The 19698-nt window shown below is 49.2% G+C and overlaps 10 protein-coding genes; 5 read left to right on the forward strand and 5 right to left on the reverse strand.

The window, feature by feature from the left end:
* Positions 1-273: 273 nt before the first annotated feature.
* Positions 274-815, forward strand: FFUJ_06025 (uncharacterized protein; the record flags this gene model as incomplete). XM_023579303.1 has 3 exons in its annotated part: positions 274-310; positions 362-442; positions 511-815. The coding sequence occupies 3 exons, from the start codon at positions 274-276 to the stop codon at positions 813-815; spliced, it is 423 nt and encodes a 140-aa protein (XP_023432165.1).
* An 853-nt stretch (positions 816-1668) lies between these two features.
* On the forward strand, positions 1669-2172 carry FFUJ_06026 (uncharacterized protein; the record flags this gene model as incomplete). Its single annotated transcript, XM_023579304.1, has 1 exon — positions 1669-2172. One exon carries the CDS (start codon positions 1669-1671, stop codon positions 2170-2172), a length of 504 nt encoding a protein of 167 aa, XP_023432166.1.
* Positions 2173-2222: 50 nt separating this feature from the next.
* FFUJ_06027 (related to negative acting factor) lies at positions 2223-3942 on the reverse strand (the record flags this gene model as incomplete). XM_023579305.1 has 4 exons in its annotated part: positions 2223-2972; positions 3028-3162; positions 3214-3834; positions 3892-3942. The coding sequence occupies 4 exons, from the start codon at positions 3940-3942 to the stop codon at positions 2223-2225; spliced, it is 1557 nt and encodes a 518-aa protein (XP_023432167.1).
* A 678-nt stretch (positions 3943-4620) lies between these two features.
* Positions 4621-5793, forward strand: FFUJ_06028 (uncharacterized protein; the record flags this gene model as incomplete). Its single annotated transcript, XM_023579307.1, has 1 exon — positions 4621-5793. The coding sequence occupies one exon, from the start codon at positions 4621-4623 to the stop codon at positions 5791-5793; it is 1173 nt and encodes a 390-aa protein (XP_023432168.1).
* A 330-nt stretch (positions 5794-6123) lies between these two features.
* FFUJ_06029 (related to histone acetyltransferase) lies at positions 6124-9591 on the reverse strand (the record flags this gene model as incomplete). XM_023579308.1 has 3 exons in its annotated part: positions 6124-8726; positions 8775-8822; positions 8910-9591. The coding sequence occupies 3 exons, from the start codon at positions 9589-9591 to the stop codon at positions 6124-6126; spliced, it is 3333 nt and encodes a 1110-aa protein (XP_023432169.1).
* An 879-nt stretch (positions 9592-10470) lies between these two features.
* FFUJ_06030 (uncharacterized protein) lies at positions 10471-10939 on the forward strand (the record flags this gene model as incomplete). XM_023579309.1 has 4 exons in its annotated part: positions 10471-10518; positions 10577-10669; positions 10737-10868; positions 10919-10939. The coding sequence occupies 4 exons, from the start codon at positions 10471-10473 to the stop codon at positions 10937-10939; spliced, it is 294 nt and encodes a 97-aa protein (XP_023432170.1).
* A 218-nt stretch (positions 10940-11157) lies between these two features.
* On the reverse strand, positions 11158-12324 carry FFUJ_06031 (probable NCS6 Protein with role in invasive growth; the record flags this gene model as incomplete). Its single annotated transcript, XM_023579310.1, has 1 exon — positions 11158-12324. One exon carries the CDS (start codon positions 12322-12324, stop codon positions 11158-11160), a length of 1167 nt encoding a protein of 388 aa, XP_023432171.1.
* Positions 12325-12849: 525 nt separating this feature from the next.
* On the forward strand, positions 12850-14013 carry FFUJ_06032 (probable ribosomal protein L7a.e.B, cytosolic; the record flags this gene model as incomplete). XM_023579311.1 has 4 exons in its annotated part: positions 12850-12852; positions 13132-13203; positions 13254-13763; positions 13813-14013. The coding sequence occupies 4 exons, from the start codon at positions 12850-12852 to the stop codon at positions 14011-14013; spliced, it is 786 nt and encodes a 261-aa protein (XP_023432876.1).
* An 822-nt stretch (positions 14014-14835) lies between these two features.
* On the reverse strand, positions 14836-15534 carry FFUJ_06033 (probable nuclear transport factor 2 (ntf-2); the record flags this gene model as incomplete). XM_023579312.1 has 6 exons in its annotated part: positions 14836-14946; positions 15002-15103; positions 15164-15235; positions 15300-15364; positions 15445-15462; positions 15525-15534. 6 exons carry the CDS (start codon positions 15532-15534, stop codon positions 14836-14838), a joined length of 378 nt encoding a protein of 125 aa, XP_023432835.1.
* Positions 15535-17254: 1720 nt separating this feature from the next.
* FFUJ_06034 (uncharacterized protein) lies at positions 17255-19093 on the reverse strand (the record flags this gene model as incomplete). XM_023579313.1 has 3 exons in its annotated part: positions 17255-17611; positions 17665-18017; positions 18067-19093. The coding sequence occupies 3 exons, from the start codon at positions 19091-19093 to the stop codon at positions 17255-17257; spliced, it is 1737 nt and encodes a 578-aa protein (XP_023432172.1).
* Positions 19094-19698: the final 605 nt, after the last annotated feature.

Below are 19698 nucleotides of genomic sequence, written 5' to 3' on the forward strand. Positions count from 1 at the left end.
TCTTTCGTTTGTAGTACCTCGGTCATGATTGGTAGAGAGTGTCGTCTTGATATTGCGCACAAACTATAACCATGAGAGGTCGACTAAACTTTTCAGTCTGTGTCAGCACAAACTCTTGTGAACTTTATGATGAAGGCAAATAGCTACGTATGGTCAATATGGGGATCTGTCTCTCTTGTACTCTCTCCAAATTAGTTTCCCCCTTCTGTCGAATATCAGGCAAATACCGCCAGTCTTCTCTATCGCGAGTAATCATCAGCCATAGCCGCCAACATGGCTGCGATTGGAGAAAAACAACGCCTTGCAATATGTTAGTATCTAGAATTGGGTGGTGATCCGTAGCTTATACTGACTCTTCTAGGTTATGGCTATATTTTAGTAGCCGTGGCTCAGTTATCCCTAGTCATCGTCGCATCTACCCTCCACAATGACACAACGCCATGTAAGAAATACTCATTGATATAGGTACCCAGCGAGCAGTTCGGACTTGGGCTAACTCTTTCATCTCAGATACAAAAGCCGCGTATAAGAGCTCCCAAAGAGCAACACGTACCACCAGCGGATTGGCCTTTCTCCTCATGATGGTCCAAGTCTACCTCTCCGCCATCATCACCCTCCTCGGCTGCCCTATCATTTACATTGCGTGGTTTATTATCGCTCAAATAGTATCTACGGTGTACTTTTGCTATATCCCCTGGAGGTACCCGAAGAGTGTCGCACCGCCCGTGGAAGATGAATGGTTCCTGGCTGATCAGGACGACTTGGAGCTGAGGATTCTTTCGTACAAGATGGATCCGGCATCCTTGAATAACTAAGCTTGGGGATGCTTGTCCTGTGTAAAACGTTGTCACTGGACTGAGAATGGCGGGAGGATCTTTCGGGAATGTAGATCAAGGTCTCCCGTCTCAACGGGCTCCAAAGTGAGCTTGATTATCTCTTAGCGAGATAGATGCCCAGGTTACGAGGCATTCTATGTAACCTTGGCTGTCTATTAGGTACCTACTTACATAGCTACAAGTCAATAGTCGCATACTTACGCAAGTAAAATATTTAAAAAGAACTGATGTCACTGTCATGTGCTTCTATATATCTCTTTAGTGGCTTGCTTACCTACCCATATTTATAACCAAATGTTTCTGCCCCTCCACTGCATTACATACACTAGCTAGGGGAGGAAAGAAAACACAGGACCTCAATCCTAAATAGCAAAAAGATTTAGGTAATACAGCCTAAGCTTAGGATAACTTTTGCTAAATTTATTTTGATACCCTACAGTAAGGTTTGCTGTTTTCTTGCTCCCCGAGGTGTGACTCTGCTCCTCCACTTACATTAAGTTACATCTTCACCGTAGCATCGCCAGCCGTAGGTGTTTCCTAATTGGGAAAGCGGCGCGAGGAACCTTGTATAGGTAGTTGAGGTTGAGGTTGAGGTTGAGGCTGACGATCACTAATAATAACGACCAAAGAAAGGATCAACCAAGATACGGCTGACGCTCGCGCTCTCTAAAGGCCGAATATACCTACAGAACATGTATAAATAAGGCCTTTTCTCTCTTCACTCTACATCTTCATCCTTCCCCATACCATCCATCCATCCATCCACCCATCCATCCATATATTCCTCACTTACACGGAATACACATACAAAGCATTATCTATATCATCAACCATGGCCCCTGAACCCTCAAACTCCTCTCCTCGTCTTGTACGAACTACACATAATGAGCATGGAACCTCCATTTTCGTCCCTGACACAAATGTCACACCCTTCCAGCCCTTTGGCCCTCAAGGCAGTGGCTTCAACGTCTTCGATGTCCGTCAAAGCGTCCCTGTCAACAACACAGACTCTGTCCCATCATTTGAGAACTCTCTTCCGAGATGTCCCCCCAAAGGCTCTATCTTCTGCATGACCCAGATCCAGCCCGGTGGTAAAGCACCTATGCATCGTACCAAAAGCCTTGACTACGCTGTGGTTCTGTCGGGTGAGATTGTGCTGGGGCTCGACGGTGGAGAGGAAAGGACTGTCAAGCAAGGAGAGGTCATTGTTCAGCAGGGCGTGAATCACAGCTGGGAGAATAGGGGCGACATTACGTGCCAGATCATATTTGTCATGATCGGTGCTGAGACCGTCACTCTCAAGGATGGAACGGAACTGGAGGAGACTGTGTTCTAATAACATAGTCTAAGGGAGTGAACTATAGTGAATTTGGTGTACTCATATCATTAGATCTCGGATAGAACACCCAAGCTTGACTTGATGCCCGTGCACTCTCTGATCCGTTCAAACACTTTCTGTGCATCCTCTTTCTGTGAACCCGTGGTCAAGGCGCTCTGGCTTTTGATGATCTTTATAGGCCAAAGCAAAAGGTATGCGCCGACGGCCTGCCAACGAGCCGTCTTTGACCCCGCGTGCCATCGACCGAGGTGATCGATGTCGCCAAAAGATTGGGGAACAGTTGCCAGGACCTCGCCAGCCAAAGACTGGACAGTGCTGATTGACTCTGTGGTTCGAGCTATAACTCTAGAGTCTGATGGTGGTGCAGTATTGACCTTTTCCACGCAGGCCACCAGTTTCTGATGAAGAATGATGCGCGCAGTACGGTGGTAATTCCACTCATAGGCCATCCATAAGTCTGGATGAAGCTGGATAGACTCTGGCAACCAGAAGTTGGACTCTCTGTTCTCTAGTACTTCCTCACGAGCCCTAGTCTGAAAGTTCCATTCTGGTTTCTTTCGCCAGTGAGTAGCCTCTTGATCAAGGCGGAGCATCTCATCTATCAGGTCTAACAAATGGTGTACTTCAGTGTCTCCAGCATTGATAGAGTCCAGTAACTGGTTTGCCTGCTGACACACTTGATTGATTGCTAGACCGTCTTTTTCTAGCTTTACCGAAGCCATATCATCGTTCAACTTGTCAAGCCAACCTTGCGATTCAGGGAGTGGGCTTAATTGCTTAGCCAAATGCTGCTTTTGCTTCCAATTGTAAGTCCAGTATTTACTTGCGCGGAGGAGGGTGAGGGTTGCTTACCAGTCTATGGTGAGCTAGACGGAACAGGCCCCAGCCACGGGGATCATGGAATTGCTCGTGGCCACGGAGTCGCAAAATATGTGCCATGCCCTGGGCGTGCGCACCAGTTGTCGACGAGTCAGGCATAAATGTTGTCTGCAGGAGTGTAAGCTTGGTAGGATGAGTGCAGTTGTGTAGTGTATTCACCTCAAATATGTCTAGCATAACGACTGTCATCAAATCGTAATCATCTGGAGTCTTGTTCTTCTCAGCCAACGACTGTCCAAGGGCACTAAGAGCATAACCATAGCGCTCGAGCGATCTCTGGACTAATTCCTCTGAGCTTTGTTCACGAGAAAGGTCTGCGAAGGCACGTGCTTGAACAGCAAATCTCAATGCGTAGCGGCCCTCGATATTGACTTCTTTGAACAAACAAGGGAGATGCTCAAGAAAGCCAGGGGAGGATGATTCGTTACAAGGAAGCAACACGTATTTCTCCATGAACATGTTCGCTATCTGTTCATCCTTGGAAACGGACTCTGTTTTCGGCTGGTCTTTTAACCATGGAAATGCTGCTGGAAGATTGACAGGAGTAGTCGACGAGAACGAGCTCTCGGAGGCACGCTCAACCGATCTCCTCCTTGTATAATTTTCTCGAGGAGACTTTGAGCTGCTGGAACTAGACGAGTTGGAGGGATTAGAAGCTTGACTCTTCAGGACAACTTTTGCAGTTTCGTGCTGGAACATGAGGTCGCCTTCATCTCGATACCCTACACACAGCTCATTGCGGGCTATACAACGTTGACATGAAGGGTGACTGCGGTCGCACTACGATAATCAGATTAGCTCTCACTTGAAGATAATAATAGTACAGTTGTTAAATACCTTGACTCGTCGTTGGCGGCAGCGAAGACAGCCTCTACTTCGATGTGACATTGTTGTTGTTGCTGTTGCTGTTGCTGTTGCTGTTGCTGTTGCTGTTGCTGTTGCTTACATGTAGTTTTGTTGAAAGGTCCAAGTTACCCCACGGCACTAATCAACTTGAGCCTCTACAAGAGCCAGGGCCGTCAAACAATAGTAAGATCATGAACAAGAGACCAGATGAACAAACCTCTAAAGCATGACAATGCATTGGACTTATCGGAAGGACTCAGACTATCGACATGACTCTAAGGCTTACGCCGACTTGGAGCAAATGAAGCATCAGTGTTCACTCTCAAGCTTACGACAGAATACACCACCAGAAATACTGTTTCCTAAGAATCAATGCCTATTCTAGGTAGGCATCTATTTAGGGCTTCTGAATGAGCAGTTCGCTTTCCACACAAAGCGACGTTCGGTGTAGGTAACTTGACTCTTGTTCATAAACACCATGTCGAACAAGATATCTCAGATATCTCCTGTCCAACTGAACAACCTGACACTTGTCCGTAACTCAATAAAGGATGCCTCGAAAGATGACACAGCTAGTCAACTATATAATCATAGCCTGTCTTCGATATAATGACAATCTCTACGACTATTAAATCACATGCACTTTTGCAACTTCAGCTCCAATAACCGGTTTTAATCATCAAACATTCCCCAAGATATACAGCAAAGAAACCCATCAAAATGCCTTCATTCAACGATAACCGCATTCGGAAGCCCTACCATCGTAGTAGAGGTCTCATCCGCAACAGAAATTTACAACAATCTTTGAACATCAACACCAGCCAACGTGCTGATAAATTCAAGACTAACATCTTTGCTCACGCACACTTCTCCCCAACCCAGCCCAGCCGACCAACCTGGAAGCAGGAAGACGCACGGCTTCACGTTGAGAAGAAGGACTCTATTTCGTTTCTCATGTCTTCTCTTCACTCTGCAGCCGACGACTGGGAGTGCAAGGACTGTAGCTGGCAGCTTCGTAACCTGGCAGCCAAGTTCTACACTCAATTCCACTCAAACAACAAAGGCCTGCCTACTTCCTATCCTACGGAAATGGCTGCCAGAGAACCTTCATCTTATCGACGAAGTCGTCACCATCGTCGCCGAAATTCAGACGCCGTGTCAATGCGCTCTGCTTCCTCTGTAAGAAGCTCGGCTTCTTCGAACCTTGGAGGCGATGTTGCGTATCTAAGACGCTGCACACTAACAAAAGACGTTGGACAGGACGGGCAATCCTTCTATGGAGTCCACCAAGCCCATCTTGATCTTAGCCTCGGAGAAACTGTCAGCGTCCACATGCGTCCAACCGACCAGAGGCGAAAGCTCAGCGAACTCGGGCCTGGAACCATCGTCTCGGCTCCTTTCCATAGCCAGAATCGCGACGAAAAGGTATCGACAACCAACTATCACACAGCAGTCTCTGGCTTCGGCTCCATCTACTCCAAGTACCGCAAGATGATCACCATCGAGATTTGGGGAGATCATGCCGTTTGCCTGCCCATCTACAGTTACAACGGCAAAGGTCTTGAGAACCGTGGAGGCATGGCAGACGAGTACATGGATATTCGTGATATCGATGACGACGAGCCTGAAGATGGCGATACCCATCACAAACCTCTTATGGCTATCCGCAGTGAAGGGTGGCCTGGTAAGAACACTTTCATCTGTGGCAGGTCAGTTGTCAAACTGACCGAGAAAATCACCCACCACGCGTTCCAAAAGTGTTCCATTGAAGGGTCTCTCACAAACTCGGACTTCCAACGTATGTATAAAGCATATCTCGGGCTGCTACAATCAAAGGCGCTGGAGGTCTTTGGCAAACCTGTCGAGGCTACCATTATACCAAGCAAAGTATAGACTAACAATAGGTAAGTCACATAGTTCTCTCTTGCTGAGCATTCATAGACACTCGCTAATACAAATTTCCTTTGTTAAAAATCATATTCCTATTCCTATTCCGATTCCAGGTCCTGGTCCTGCTCCTCATGCCCTTGACCTCCAAGAAGCATCGTTCCGTTCCGTGACCTGTCTTGTCTAGTATTTCAATAACAACAATACGCTTGCTACAAATAACGACCCCTGTCTCTGGCGAGATCAAGCCAATAAAGCAACCCACGCCGATCCTACCAAGGTATATAGTACATCCGTAACCCCAAACCTTCCCGTAATCAGCCGCTTTCAATAAAATTAGATATCCTCTCCCTCGGCATCCACGTCCTCTCCTTTAGCAGCCTCTTCCGTTGATCCCGATCCCACATTATTTGCAGTAATCCCATTGACTTTGGCACCATTAGTCTTCGTCGAGACAACGACCGAGTCTTCTGCTGCTGAGTCGAGAACTGCCACCTCCTGTTCTGGCCCCTTGGCTTCTGTGACACCTTGCAATTTGGCTTGGCGATCGACCCAGCCGGGCGGTAGACCAGGGCCACTGGTAGCGTTACCGTAATCTGATTTCTTTGTTCCCTTTGGCCATCTACCTGGTCCCCGACCGGTCCCTCCAGTCTTTTTCTTTGAACTCTTGGGCCGAGACGAGGATGGCCGATGGCTGTTGCTGGGACGCTTCGGTCTAGGAGCACTGGCTGGGCGAGGGGCTGTCGGTCGACTGACAATTGGTCGAGCTCTTTCTCGTCGACCACCAGGTACGGCAGGGAAGACTTCAAAGCGGGTGAACGGAATGTCCTGGTATGGCAGTAGCCAAGCCGGGGGGGCTCCGGCTTTTGCATCTTCCATTTCAACATCCTTATCTTTCTCTTGCCCGGGCGCCACATCTTCGATAGACTGGACTGGCACTGGCTCCGCACTGTGGTTCTCGGCTGGAGACTCCTGGGGTTGTTCTCCATTGATGTTCATTGGAACATCGCCGTCTGCATCTGCGACTGCTTGAGGGGCAGACGCATCGTGCTTCTCCCCATTGACCATTGGCTGACGGTCCTCGATGGCAGCCGTGCCATTTCCCTCGTCAACCTTGGCCTCGTCGTCTTCCCTTGGCGCAATGGTATTGATCGGTGGGCCGAGTTCAAAGTTGACGGCATTGGTTCGACCCATCACATACGGAGTCCAAACGAGAGCTTCGGATTTTAACTGAACGTAACCCTTGGCTTCCCACTTGCCCACGTATTCTCGACAGTAATCCAAATCGACTCGGAAGGCATACAGCTTGGTCTGCGGATCTCTGACAAGAGCCCTAAGACCTTCCAGTGCAGAAATGACATCGTCCGGGGTCATGCCGGTATTGGCCGATATCCGTTTTATGCTAAGCCCTTCCGTTGCGTGATTCTCATTCTCCATCACCTTCAAAAAGTATCGACACAGAACCAGTCGCCAGTAATTGCGATATGAGACCAGGCCCATATCAGAGAGAGGCTTCTCGGGAGAGCCCGTCTTCTCCTCCACTTTGGTGAGCAAGTAGGAAAAGTCTATAAGCAAGTTGCCGTAACCTTTTCGTTGGTGTATTGGTAATGTCAGAATACATGAGACATTGTTCTGGCTGCTAGCCCTCTTTTCTTTGGAAAAGTACCCCACAAAGTGGTAACCTGTCTCGTTGTATTCGCATAAAACATAGAAAAGGAAGGGTTCAACGTCGTAATACAAGGTTTTCGAACCCAGGAACAGCTTGGCAAGAAGGCACAGATTCTGGCAGTAGACCGGATTCTTGCGGCCGTCGACCTCAAAAACGGAGACTGACCCATGACGATAGATCTCGTCTCCTGGTGGATGCTTGGCTGGGCATTTGAGTTTGTGCCTCCAAGCAACGTAGTCAGAGTTCATGTACTTCAGACAGAACTCACAAATGTACAGTACTCGATTTATGCTGTATTCGGCAGGATACGGCGCAGCATACCAAGTATCGATCTCCCAGCCGCCAAAATCGATGCATTCGATCTCACTGCCGTTGTTGCCGGCCTTTTTCGATTTTCGAACTGGTGGGTTGGGGTCTTCTTGCATGGCCTGCAGAAGACGCGCTCTCCAGTCATCTTCAGCCTTCTTCAGAGTAGAGGTGAACTTGTTTCGATCATCCTCGTCAGGGAGAGTCTTGGATGTGTCGGCCTCGACCTCGGTCAATATGCCGCCGTAAGGCTTGCCCTTCATCTCATCGGCCTCGCGATCATAGAAGGAATAAAATGGTTGTGAGTAGTTGTCCGATGTAAAAGGCGTGGGAAGGTTAGATATAGTTGCAGCAGTAAGGTTGGCTCTGGCAACTGGAGCTGGAGTCGCAGCCAGGGCTTGTCGTTGAGGGGTCGGGCGCGTGGCACTGCCTGGCTGCCTTCTCTTTTCTCGCTTTTTGCGAGATAAGATTTCCTTAAGATTGCCAGGCTTGACATGAAGTTTAAGTACAAGTGAGGTACGAGTACGTTTCTCTATTGAGACGGGTGGGGGTCGTGGAACCTTGAGACGCACAGTTCTGGGAGGGTGGTGTCGTCCTGGTTCAGCGCTTCCATTTCGTGCTGTGCTCTCTGACCCTGCGTCTTGGGACTGGTTTCGTCGTCGTTTCCTCAACGAAAGCCCGCTTCCTTGATCTTCTAATGATGAAGATTTGCGTTTTCTCAAGCTGCGAGGGGCGTCAATGGGCTCCTCATCAAGCTCACTGTCATTGTCGCTTTGAGAGCTGGCATCTTCGTCATCGTTCACGTGCTGACCAGATTCATGCTCTCCTGGTACCTCCGGTACATCAGACTGTTGGGAGTGTATCTCGGCATTGTGTTCAACATCGTGATCCTCCATCTCCTCATCTTCACTCCCCACGTCGGATTCTTTGCTGAAGCATTCAGGGCATTTCCAACTCTCGGGCGCTGGTATTGTCAGCATTTGCTCAACTGTGCTTACACATTGAAACATACTATTCTCCGCACTCATTGCAGCCGCACCGCGTGCGCATTGTTGGTGAGCTGTACTTGATAAGTTTCCTAAAAAAAAAAAAAAAAAAAAAAAAAAAAAAAAGAATGCATAGGTACTGATGTGGTAGGTGAACTTACCATTACCACCACAACGCACACAGGCCAAATAAACCTCAAACTCCTCGCTGGGGTCTTCATCTTCATTATGGCCACAGAAGATGCAGTTGCTCGAGGCGGCCGTCTCATCATCTTCATGATCTTCCTCGGCCTCTGCAGCATCATCCCATGCGGCCTCCTCGTCTGACTCGTCGTCGTTTGCGCTTGGTGATTCGGATCTATCGCTTTCACTATCATCTTCGTCGTCGCTTCTTGTCCCTGGCTGGAACTTGACGGCACCAACACCTTCGTCTTCCTCATAGTCTTCTCCTTCAGCATCAACATCTTCATCCTCCTCGGCATCTACATCGTCTTCTTCATGTTCCTGATCTCCTTCAACATTTTCGTCATCTTCCTCATCACCGCCTTGGGGAGGTCCAACACTGTCGTGAGAAGATGCCTGCGGAGGTACCGTATAGTCGTTGTCCTCCTCTCCAGATGCGTCTACATCCTCGCCAGATGCATCGTGGTCGCCGAACTCGGCATCGCCATTCTTTGCAGGAGCTTGATTCGTATCATAGCTTCCTTTACCTCCGCTTGGCCTAGATGCGATTGTTTTTGTTGTTTCGCCTCCTGTTTCGCCTGCCGTCTCATATTCAGCATCCTCGTCGGAAACCATGACGTTGTGTGGAAGCTCTTCAGCCATAGTTTGTGCGCCTGTCATGGTTACCCCCGCGTCCCAAAAGAAAATGTCCTCAAACGAGAGCCCCGAGTTTGCATATCGGTCGCTTTCGGTAGGTTGCGAAGGGTTTCTCGCAGGGTGGTCACGTCTGCTTCATCGCGGTACGCGGGCTTGCATCGAGGGGCGGCCGGGAGCGAATGCGCAGTATAGGTTGCTTAAACGAAAACTCGAGGGTGAATTGACACGCCTAATTTGATTTGAATCACGCGTTCGTAGAGAGTCTGAAGATCGTAGAGATGCGATAGGAAAGCTGCTGAATCACGTCGCGTCAACTTGTGTGATATCAAACAGCAGTCGCGGGAGCTAGTTGCCACAGTGCGTGCGACAGCTTCTTAGTGAGCCCCTCCAGGGGAGAGAGAAAAAGTCCGGAATGGTAAAAGCGAAAATGCTTATCGGCGGATTATTGAAGAACTGGCAGTTTTAGTATAGTATACAAGTGTAAGGGAAGTAAACTAGGTGTTTCCGTTACTCCAATTCGGATTTTAAAAGCCTTGAGAGTGTTGAATTACTATCAATAAAGAACCTGGAGTTTACTCCTCCTTTTCTTCTGTTCTCTTGCTATGCTTCTACTGCTATGGAGCTTGGTAACACACTGTGCGACAGGTCCCCTCAGTTACTGTACCACGACGCAGGGATAGTTATGGAGCTTCTGGCCTCAGGCACCGAAATCCGCATCACCAATCGCTGAATCGTCAATGGCTCGGTTGGACGTGAGCTTCAATTCAAGGCCCGTTTGCTCGGTAGACTCACGACCACCGCGACGAACCCGGAAGACAGGTCAGGCCCGGTCAATTCAAACTCTCGTTCTCCGATACATACGCCAAATACCTTCGAGTCTGCTCAGGCAGCGCCGCCGTCACGATGCCCGTCCCTTTTGAGGCTCTTCTTCCCTATGCCATCATGATTGGTGTATGTCACCATCCGATCTCGCTACCGCACGATACCGAAGCTCATTGATGATTGATAGATGTTTGGTATCTCTGGTACTGGTCTTGCCGTCGTCAAGAACTGGCAGAACGAGGGCAAACGACCCCGTTACTCCGTAGATCAATGGGATAGAGTAAGTTATGGGCATTCGACAGTATCGTCAATACTAACTAGTTTATAGCAAAGTATGATATGTCCAGCCAGATGATAGCTCGAGGGTACTAACGAATTGGACAGTGATGGACCGTGACCGCCGACTTACGGGAACTCTACGAGGACAAACAGACAAACCGGAAGCGCCTTTAGGCTTCGAGTTGAACAACCCATGGAAGGTTTGTTTTTCTATTCAACCAGCGATTCAAGCATTAATTCGATCAAACAGTTGGAAACACGCTTTTCTTAAATGGCGATATGAAACCGAGGGCAAATAACCAGAGAAGACAGCCCAGAACTGCAATTGTAAATACAGATATTTAGGGTACTAGTAGCAAGGCATCGAAGCCTATGAGACGGATGGACAGTGGCTAAGAGAAAGATTAAAACATTTCCAAACAAAGTACTTTGTTCAAGTTACAGTGCACTGAAGCGACAGAAAAATTGGTCTTGACAGCAAGGTATCCATTATATCGCTATCTCTGCTCTATTCTTATTTAGACCCTCCAACAATGTGCAAGCCTGGCACATTGTCTGACTCGACATGTAACCACACTTGACACATTTCCCTAGGTTTTGTTTTGGTGCAGGAGTCTCCTTTTGCTTCTTGGTCCTTATTGGCAAGGCAACTATGTCGTCCTTAGGTGCTCCATTGGATGTGATCTCTGTCTCGAGAGCTGCAGACTCGTGCTTTTTCTTCAGGCTGGCCTCGACCTGGGCCATCTCATTGCCAGAAGTCCGCCCGTTGGCTGATCCGCAACCTCCGAGTCCCTCGCCTTCGTCGCAGCCACACACAGCTTGGCCTTTGTCTGGTGTAAGTCGAGCCATGTCCTCTCCACTTCGTACAATGTCGAGAATTGCACTTGGCCGCACTTTCTCCAGATTCTTGATAAGTCCACGCGCTGTCCCTCTGAAAGCCTCGGGGCTGTAAATACACTCTGTGCTGAAGTAGTCCAGCTTCTTGTGATGTGCGTAAAGTACGATCTCCTTCTCGTATGCATACTTGAGAGGCTTGCTTCTCTTGACCTCACTGCTTGCGTTTCCGGTAACAATACTGGTACTTCGGGATAAGCGTGGCATGTCGCCTCGTAGCAAGTTCATGAGAACGGTTTCGGCAACATCGTCAGCGTTGTGACCAGTAATGACATGCTGAATGGCCAGCTTTTTGGCTCCTCGGTCGAGGGCCTGTCTTCTGAAAACACCACAATATGTGCAGTTTCCCTTCTTTCCGATAGTCTCGACAACTTGGTCCATGGTCCATCCGTACAGTTCATCGTAACCAACAATTTCCAGGGGCATGTCGTATTGAACAGCATTTCGCTTGACTGTCTCTAGGGAGTCGTCCCGATATCCCTTGATGCCCTCGTCGACACTCAAAAGTACTAGGTCGAGTCCATAGTTGTGTCGTTCATTCAAAGTCTTCATTACAGAAGCCAGCACTGTTGAATCCTTGCCACCTGAAGCACCAATAGCAACTCGTTCACCCGGAAAGAAGAGGTCTGATGATGTGATTGTGTGATGGACTTCGTCCTCGAACACTCTGATGAAGCAGTCTCGGCATAGCTTGTGATGGTTCTTGGGTCGCTTTACAACAGCTCGGTTGTTCTGACACCGAACACAAGGTGTAGGTGCCATTTTGCTGTTAGCGGAGTTGAAATTCTCAACTGAGTCTCAGCTGGCTGGGTCTTTGTGATTGTTTATGTGGTGTGGACGAAGTGAGTGGACGACTTATCCAAGAGCTTTTATACAGACCGATTTCAGTCTTTTTTTTTTTCTTTCGGGGGAGTCTTTTGGAATTTACTTTGACTTTACAGATTCTAGCTTTCTTTTTTCCTCCATCAAGATGTTGCCTCCTAATCATTGACTCAAGCAGTGAGTAGTATGTTTGCCTGACTGTAAGAGTCACAGTCACGTGTGCGGCATTAGTCGTGAAAAAGATCGATCCCACCCTTCCCCTCCCCTGCCTGGCCTTAGGTTGTTTTCTTCCAGCCAGTGGAGTCGAGTTTTTCTCAATGTGGGTACAGATTTCAAAGAAGCCCTAATTATTTTTCACCAAAGGCACTCGCCTTTCTTCTTCTTGACTTTCGTTCTCCATCCACCATCGTGTCCTGGACTTTTGCTCTTCAACCCACGAGCAACTACTAACCCCAACTATTCAAGATGGTGAGTGAATGAAACAATCGACTCGACTCTAATGGCCACAGTTTTGTGAGTCAAATGCGCTTTATTGTGCAATTGAGCCACAGCGTCGTCCACTCTGTGGTCGACACACGCTGTTGGTATTCCGCCAGTATTCGATCACTGTGACAGGTATCGAGCTGGTGAAGACTTGGCTGGAGATGCGGCGTGTGCAGAAATGCCACGGTCTATTCTCGTTAGAGTTCAGAGAAGACCTTTTGTTGGCTTGAACGCCTTGCTGATGTCTTCTTTTCTCAATGACAGCCTCCCAAGTCCGGCAAGAAGGTCGCTCCCGCCCCTTTCCCTCAGGGTAAGGCTGGCAAGAAGGCCGCCAAGGTTAGTAGTTCTCTTGTCTCTTCTGGTGGGATAATCGCTGACATCCATAGAACCCTCTTCTCGAGAAGCGACCTCGCAACTTCGGCATCGGCCAGGACATCCAGCCTAAGCGAAATGTCTCTCGCATGGTCAAGTGGCCCGAGTATGTCCGCCTCCAGCGACAGAAGAAGATCCTTCAGATGCGCCTGAAGGTTCCCCCGGCTCTCGCTCAGTTCCAGCACGTCCTCGACCGCAACACTGCTGCCCAGGCCTTCAAGCTCCTCAACAAGTACCGACCTGAGACCAAGGCCGAGAAGAAGGAGCGTCTCCTCCAGGAGGCTACCGCCGTCAAGGAGGGTAAGAAGAAGGAGGATGTTTCCAAGAAGCCCTACACTGTCAAGTATGGTCTCAACCACGTTGTTGGCCTCATTGAGAACAAGAAGGCTTCTCTCGTCCTTATCCCCAACGATGTCGAGCCCATCGAGCTCGTCGTCTTCCTCCCTTCTCTTTGCAAGAAGATGGGTATCCCTTACGCCATTGTCAAGGGCAAGGCCCGTCTCGGAACGGTCGTCCACAAGAAGGTATGCTTATCGAAACCATGAGCTCAAGTTCGTGTCTAACAAGTCACAGACCGCTGCTGTCCTCGCCATTACCGAGGTCCGCTCCGAGGACAAGAACGAGCTCTCCAAGCTCATCTCCGCTGTCAAGGACGGTTACCTTGAGAAGCACGACCAGGCCCGCCGACAATGGGGTGGTGGTATCATGGGTCCCAAGGCTCAGATGAAGATCATCAAGAAGCAGAAGGCTCTTGAGGCTGCTACCAAGATCTAAGGCTATTTTCTTATACCCCTCACAATGCATTGCGATTTCGGGATCAAACGGTGTTGCACGGTTCAGGGCATGGAAAATGAATGATTTTTCTCGGGTTACGTTTCGTCCCATCCCCCTTCGCAGTGACCAGTGAGGCCAGTCTCATGACCCTCCTAAAAAATAGATGATGAGCTTGCTTCTTGGACAAGACTTCAGCCTGAAGTGAATGTTTCGCCTTTTAAATGTCCTATTAAGAGGATCTCAAACTCTAGCCTCATCAAGAGCCTTCTACGTGCCCATACAAGCGGATTGGGGGTTTGCATTCATTTTGACAGAGCTAGCACGCAAAATATGTTACATCTTGCCATTTCTACTGCTGAAGGATTATATAGTGGTCAGGGCCGTGGCTGCTGAAGCAGTTTATTCCTAAAGATACAACGCCAATCACGTTACTTGGCCATACTCGGGTATACGTGACGTATGTCGTTGCACCGTTTGCATTCACACTGATCAATCTTGGGTGGCTTTATCTTGCCTTGATCACTTCAGACCCTATTTGCCATGTCATCGAGCTGAGATTGAGTACTCATAGCTTTGGGAACCAATGATTCAGCTTGATTGGCGAGAGGAAATCCAAGATAATCACAGCCGACTCAAACAATTGCGTTCCCTTCAAGCCATGCTCTAAATTCATCTTATCGTCAAAAAGAAGCTATTCCGTTGCCATTGCCGCTTTAATTTCCCCTCGTCTGTCGCCCCACTTGGTGTGTTTGTGTGTTTATAAACGTCGCTCAACTCATTCAAACCACAAAAGGCGCCGGCCGGCAGTGTAACTGCTTTCGATTAACCGAAGACAAGCTTGAAGATGTCGTTGTAGACGAAGTACTGTCCATTCGCATCGCGGGCGAGCTGGAAAGACTGGCTGAAGTTCATGGGGCGCTGCTCCTCATCGACCTGATATTTGTCAGTGGGCACATTTCAGTAGGCTGTGGGATAGTCGGAAACATACAAGGAGAGCACCGGTAATGAGGATTATGACACCGCCCTGGTCATTGGAGGGCTGGGCATCGAGGGTAGAGACTTGGTGCTTGACCTTCTCAAAGGGGAGGCCCTGTTGGAGAGATTGTTAACAACGCCGACTCGAAGTCGCTGGTAACGAAGGGATGCATACAGCAAGCTTCTCGGTAATAGCCTGGGTGCCAAGGACGGAAGCAGACTCAAAAGTCAGCATAGAGTGGTCTCGCTATTATCAGAGTTAGCGGGTTGTTCTACTAGAGTGCTCGTCGTTGAGCTGGAGGGTCACTTACGTAGAGAGCAGCGAGACCCTTGCGATCACTGTCGAAGGTGTTGTAGTAGAACTCAACAAACTGCTCTGTTTGTTTTTCGTTAGGATTCTCTTCATGACCGTGTGGGTTGGACTCATAAATCAGTCCAGGAGGGCTTCAAACATACTGGCAACTTCCTCAAAGTCTAGAAGTGTGCGCGGTTAGATTCTCTCGTCGTACAGCCATTCCAGAACAGTATAAACTCACTTCCGGCCATTTTGAAGTCTGGGGACCTGTCCTGGTCGTTTTAATCGCTAATGCGTCGAGAAAGGGGGATCCGAAGGGTTTTAACTAAGGTAGAGAACCGTTGGGTTGTCGCAAAGTCTGCCCGAGGGGAAAGCAATGGAAGCGAGCAAGGAAGAGAGAGATGAGATCGAGTGGATGGTGGGGTTGAGGGGGCACAGTGCAGATTAGGCTCACACGTCAGCGATGATGGGCTGCTCCTAGCTGGTGCCCACTGAAATACACTGCAGATTAGGTACAGGGCTGTGCTCATACAGTGCGGCTTCGCTATAAGCATAAATGGCGGGATGGAGCTTGGATATGCCGATAATTGACCATACCCCGGTCCGCCGACTGAATAAAATTGCGCCGGAGCTGCTTCTGAAAAACTTTCTTTGTCTTCAACAACAATTCAGTTTCCAACAACAATTGGTTCCCGCAGATATTTTCAGACGGCAAGCTCTTGAGAATATGCAGACGCGCTCTGCAGCATCAGAATAACATATCTGCGGGTTTTTTCAAACCAATAACAGTAAGGTACGTTTACATGACACGACACAAGAATACACGTCTCGATGCCTCCAGCGCACACTCTGGACGCGTTTAGCACCCCCTTTTGCATGATGACAAACTCTTCCATTAAGAACGGCCAACTGAATCTCTATGTTGATTTCAAAATTATCAAGCTCAACAGTCTGACATGTCTCCCTCTCATTCATTCTTCACACGAACAAACGTGTTAGAAGCACTGCGCTAACATGGCAAAAAGTTTAGTAAACGATTGACACCAACCTTGTCAGGATCCATTTTCATTGCCAGCCTTTTGCTCTTTGAGTCGGCTTGTTCCTTGGAAGCCATTTAATAGAATGCTATCAATTGATTATTACTCTGACCTTGACTTTATTACTGCGTCCAATCCTGAATCAGTGACATGCATACTTCATGAATGTGTACTGATAATGGCCAGTCGTATATTCTTACATCCATGATCTTAAAGCTCCAGGCTGCCCCCTCATCTAGGGCTAGAGCCAACAGGCTTCCTCATATCCCAAGCCTTTTCCTCTCTATAGCTACGATTCTGGCTTAAGGGGTGAAGATAACGTAGCGGAATGCCATACCGAACTGTCGAACTAGACGATAGCAGTACTATAGCCTTCAAAGCCTGTGGTGCATATAGCCATCTGCTCCAGTTGGCAAGGACGACGTAAAACAATGCCCTTCTATTGTTCAGGTAATGATATGTCACATAGAGTTAACCGATTCACCGAACACTGATTCCTTCTGCTGGCTCAGACTACTCTCGATTGTAGAACCTTCTAACCTCTAGTAAGTAATCCACCCATGCCTCCTCAACATCAAGAGTTGCTTGTTTTCCTGCACCAAGAAATGACAGGCTGCCTCGATACAACATGAGCCACTTGCTTCCCAAACCAATACTTCCTTAACCTTCGCCTGTACACCACATGAGCTTCATAGTGAAAAGTTTATATCTTGTGCTGTCAATACTCGTGCCGGTCAAGGAGTAAACCCTTCGACCGAAGAACTGGCCCATCAGTTTATGTCCAAGCTGCTAAGGCTGTCCATGTCGACACCCAACGGTTGCTTTATGTTTGGAGCAAACCCGTCATTTTTTGTCGTTTTCTTTCGTAATTCAATGAATAGACGTCTCCGCTGAAGTCTGTAAGATTGATCGAAAATCGAGGATTCTGCCATCATCATAGCTCCTCCTCATCCTCAACCTTCGGTTTTTGGGTTTCGATATTGGAGGGCGTTCCTGACCCCGACCCAGATCCCCCAGAAACAGCTGAATCTACCTCTGATTTCAAGCCAGATCCTGTTGAGAGGTTCAGACCTCCCGGTCCGTAATCCACACTGGGTCGGTATTTCTTGAGGGGACTCTGGAAAATTGACTTGCTAGGCGTATCAAGGCCTACAGCATTCGAGAGAAGATTGTTGGCGGGAGAGCCCCCTGTGGTAGGTACTTGTGACGTGGATTCGCTAGCTGCGGTCGGGGTTTGTGACAATTCCGGTGTGGCCAAGCTGTCTGGGTCTGCAGAATGCGCCCTCTTAAGCTGCATCATATTGTCAGTTCAAATATTCTGGAAGATATAACCCCGGAGCTTACGTGAATACGATCCACGCCCTCAGCAAGTTCGCCTTGGAATTTGACGTCTTCTGGTGCGAGTTTTGCGTTCACATCTTTTGCGTACACTTCCTCCATCTTGCCGAGGTTCTCGTCGTCCTCTTCATCATCGTCGTCGCTATCATCGGCGATGTTTCCATTGCTCTTCTTTCTAGCCTTGCGTCGTCTCGAGGCTTCGGTAGCCTGGTCACGGAAAGCAGAGAAGCCGACAGTGCCACCAGCCTTGAGAGGTCCGAGGCTGGAGAAGTCTAGTTGACCTGACCTCCGTTTGGCTGATCCAGGGGTTGTCTGAGGGTTCTTTGAGGACTGCAGAACCCCGATCTTTTGCAATTGTCCTGCGATGTGGGTTAGTGTACGATCCTCAAAACGCCCGGTAATACTTACGCTCTCCTCGGTAGAAAAAGGTAAAGACAGCGTAGGGCTTGTCTGGTCCGTCAATGCCCGTGACTGTCTGTGTACTGATGGTCTTCGGATCAAGAGTCTTGGGCTTCGCGAAGCTTGTCGTGTGTTCAACGTCGGCGTCGATGCCATTTCCTTCCTTAGAGCCCATGTCATCTTCGTCGCCGTCGTGAGCACCGAACTGGGGTGAGTATTCACCCTTCTTGATTTCGCCAGAGGCAAGCACGCGGAACATAGCCACCTTGATCTGCCCAGTCGCCTCAGGGGGTTCGTCATCGTCGTCGGACCATGAATCAGAGTCGTCCACGACAGCCTCAATAGGAGACTTGTCGTCAGCGCCATAGCGTAGTGTGTCCCTGCGTCCTGTAGATCCCTGTTCCACGTCGGCACTGGCGTTTCCTTCCATGGCCCGTTGTCGTCGGCGGCGTTTCTCAAACTTTTGGCGACGCTTCTCTAGCTTCTCGGCGGCATCATGGCCTTGTAGGTCCAAGCCGTTGAGCCAACGCTCGAGGCCAACCTCGCGGAATAGAAATTCTCGCTCAGCCAGACCGCCACCTTCAGAGTCTGGCACCTGAACCCAGCGGCTGTTGACCCATGTTTCCTCACCTGGTCGCAGAAGAGTAGCAACTTCCTCCTTGGCTCGACCGTCAAAGTAGATGTAAGCAGCGATGGTCTCATTTTCGGAGTTGGTCATGGGGATGTAGGGATTCACAACGCCAGAGGACTTATTCCGATCGCCGGTGTTCAGACCGCCGACGAACTGAGGTTTCGGGTAGGGGTTATCATCACTTGGCTTCGGGGTCGAGTATGGGATGGGCAAGCCGGGGGTGAGAAGGGTGATGGAGATGGCGAATTTTGCAGGCTCGGGTTTGTTTGACTCAGCGAGCTGAGGTTGGGGTACAGGAATGTAGGTACTGATTCTTGAGAGACGAGATTGCTTCTGCATGCCATACTCTGGCAGCGGGGCAGAGTTCGCATGAATGCTGACCGCAATGCCCTTGAAGCAGGGCATCGTGACGGTACGTGGTGTGCGAGGGTTGGTGGCTGGTGTATGTATATAGATTCGAGAAGAGGGGAGGCAGAGAGAAGTTGATCAGGGCGGTAGTTGTGTAAGACTTGACTGTGACGTCTCGTCCCGTCTGCGTCTAGGCTCGTTCAAGGCTGGGCGAAGGCGAAGGCGAGGGTTCAAGCTGAGGAGTCGCAAAGAGTGAACAGCAGAAGCAGTCGGTTGCTCGCTCGCAGGTGCTAAACACAGCACATGCGGTCAGGTCGGTGTACTCAGCTCAGGTCTGGCCTCTTGGTGATTATCGGGTTCAGAGTTGATTCGGGAGACGTCGAGAGGAACAGGCGGGCGGGCGGTGGAGGGAATCGCAGTAGTTGGCCCGCAATGAGTCCAGGTAAATCGAGCTAGTAATAGCGGTCGGTACGTAGCGGTAGCGGTAGCGGCACGATTGCTGTCAGGTACCTTACCTTACCAGGTAACTTGGGGGTGGTCGGGGATGGCTAGGTGAGGTAGGATGTGGATTGTGGTGGAGACGGTCGAGTTGTTCGTTCAGTTCAGTGAATGAGAACCATGTCTCTCTAGCGTGAGTGTGAATGGATGTGAAAAGGCGAGAA

The sequence above is a fragment of the Fusarium fujikuroi genome, chromosome FFUJ_chr06, assembly GCF_900079805.1.
Source record: "Fusarium fujikuroi IMI 58289 draft genome, chromosome FFUJ_chr06".
NCBI classification, from domain to species: domain Eukaryota; kingdom Fungi; phylum Ascomycota; class Sordariomycetes; order Hypocreales; family Nectriaceae; genus Fusarium; species Fusarium fujikuroi.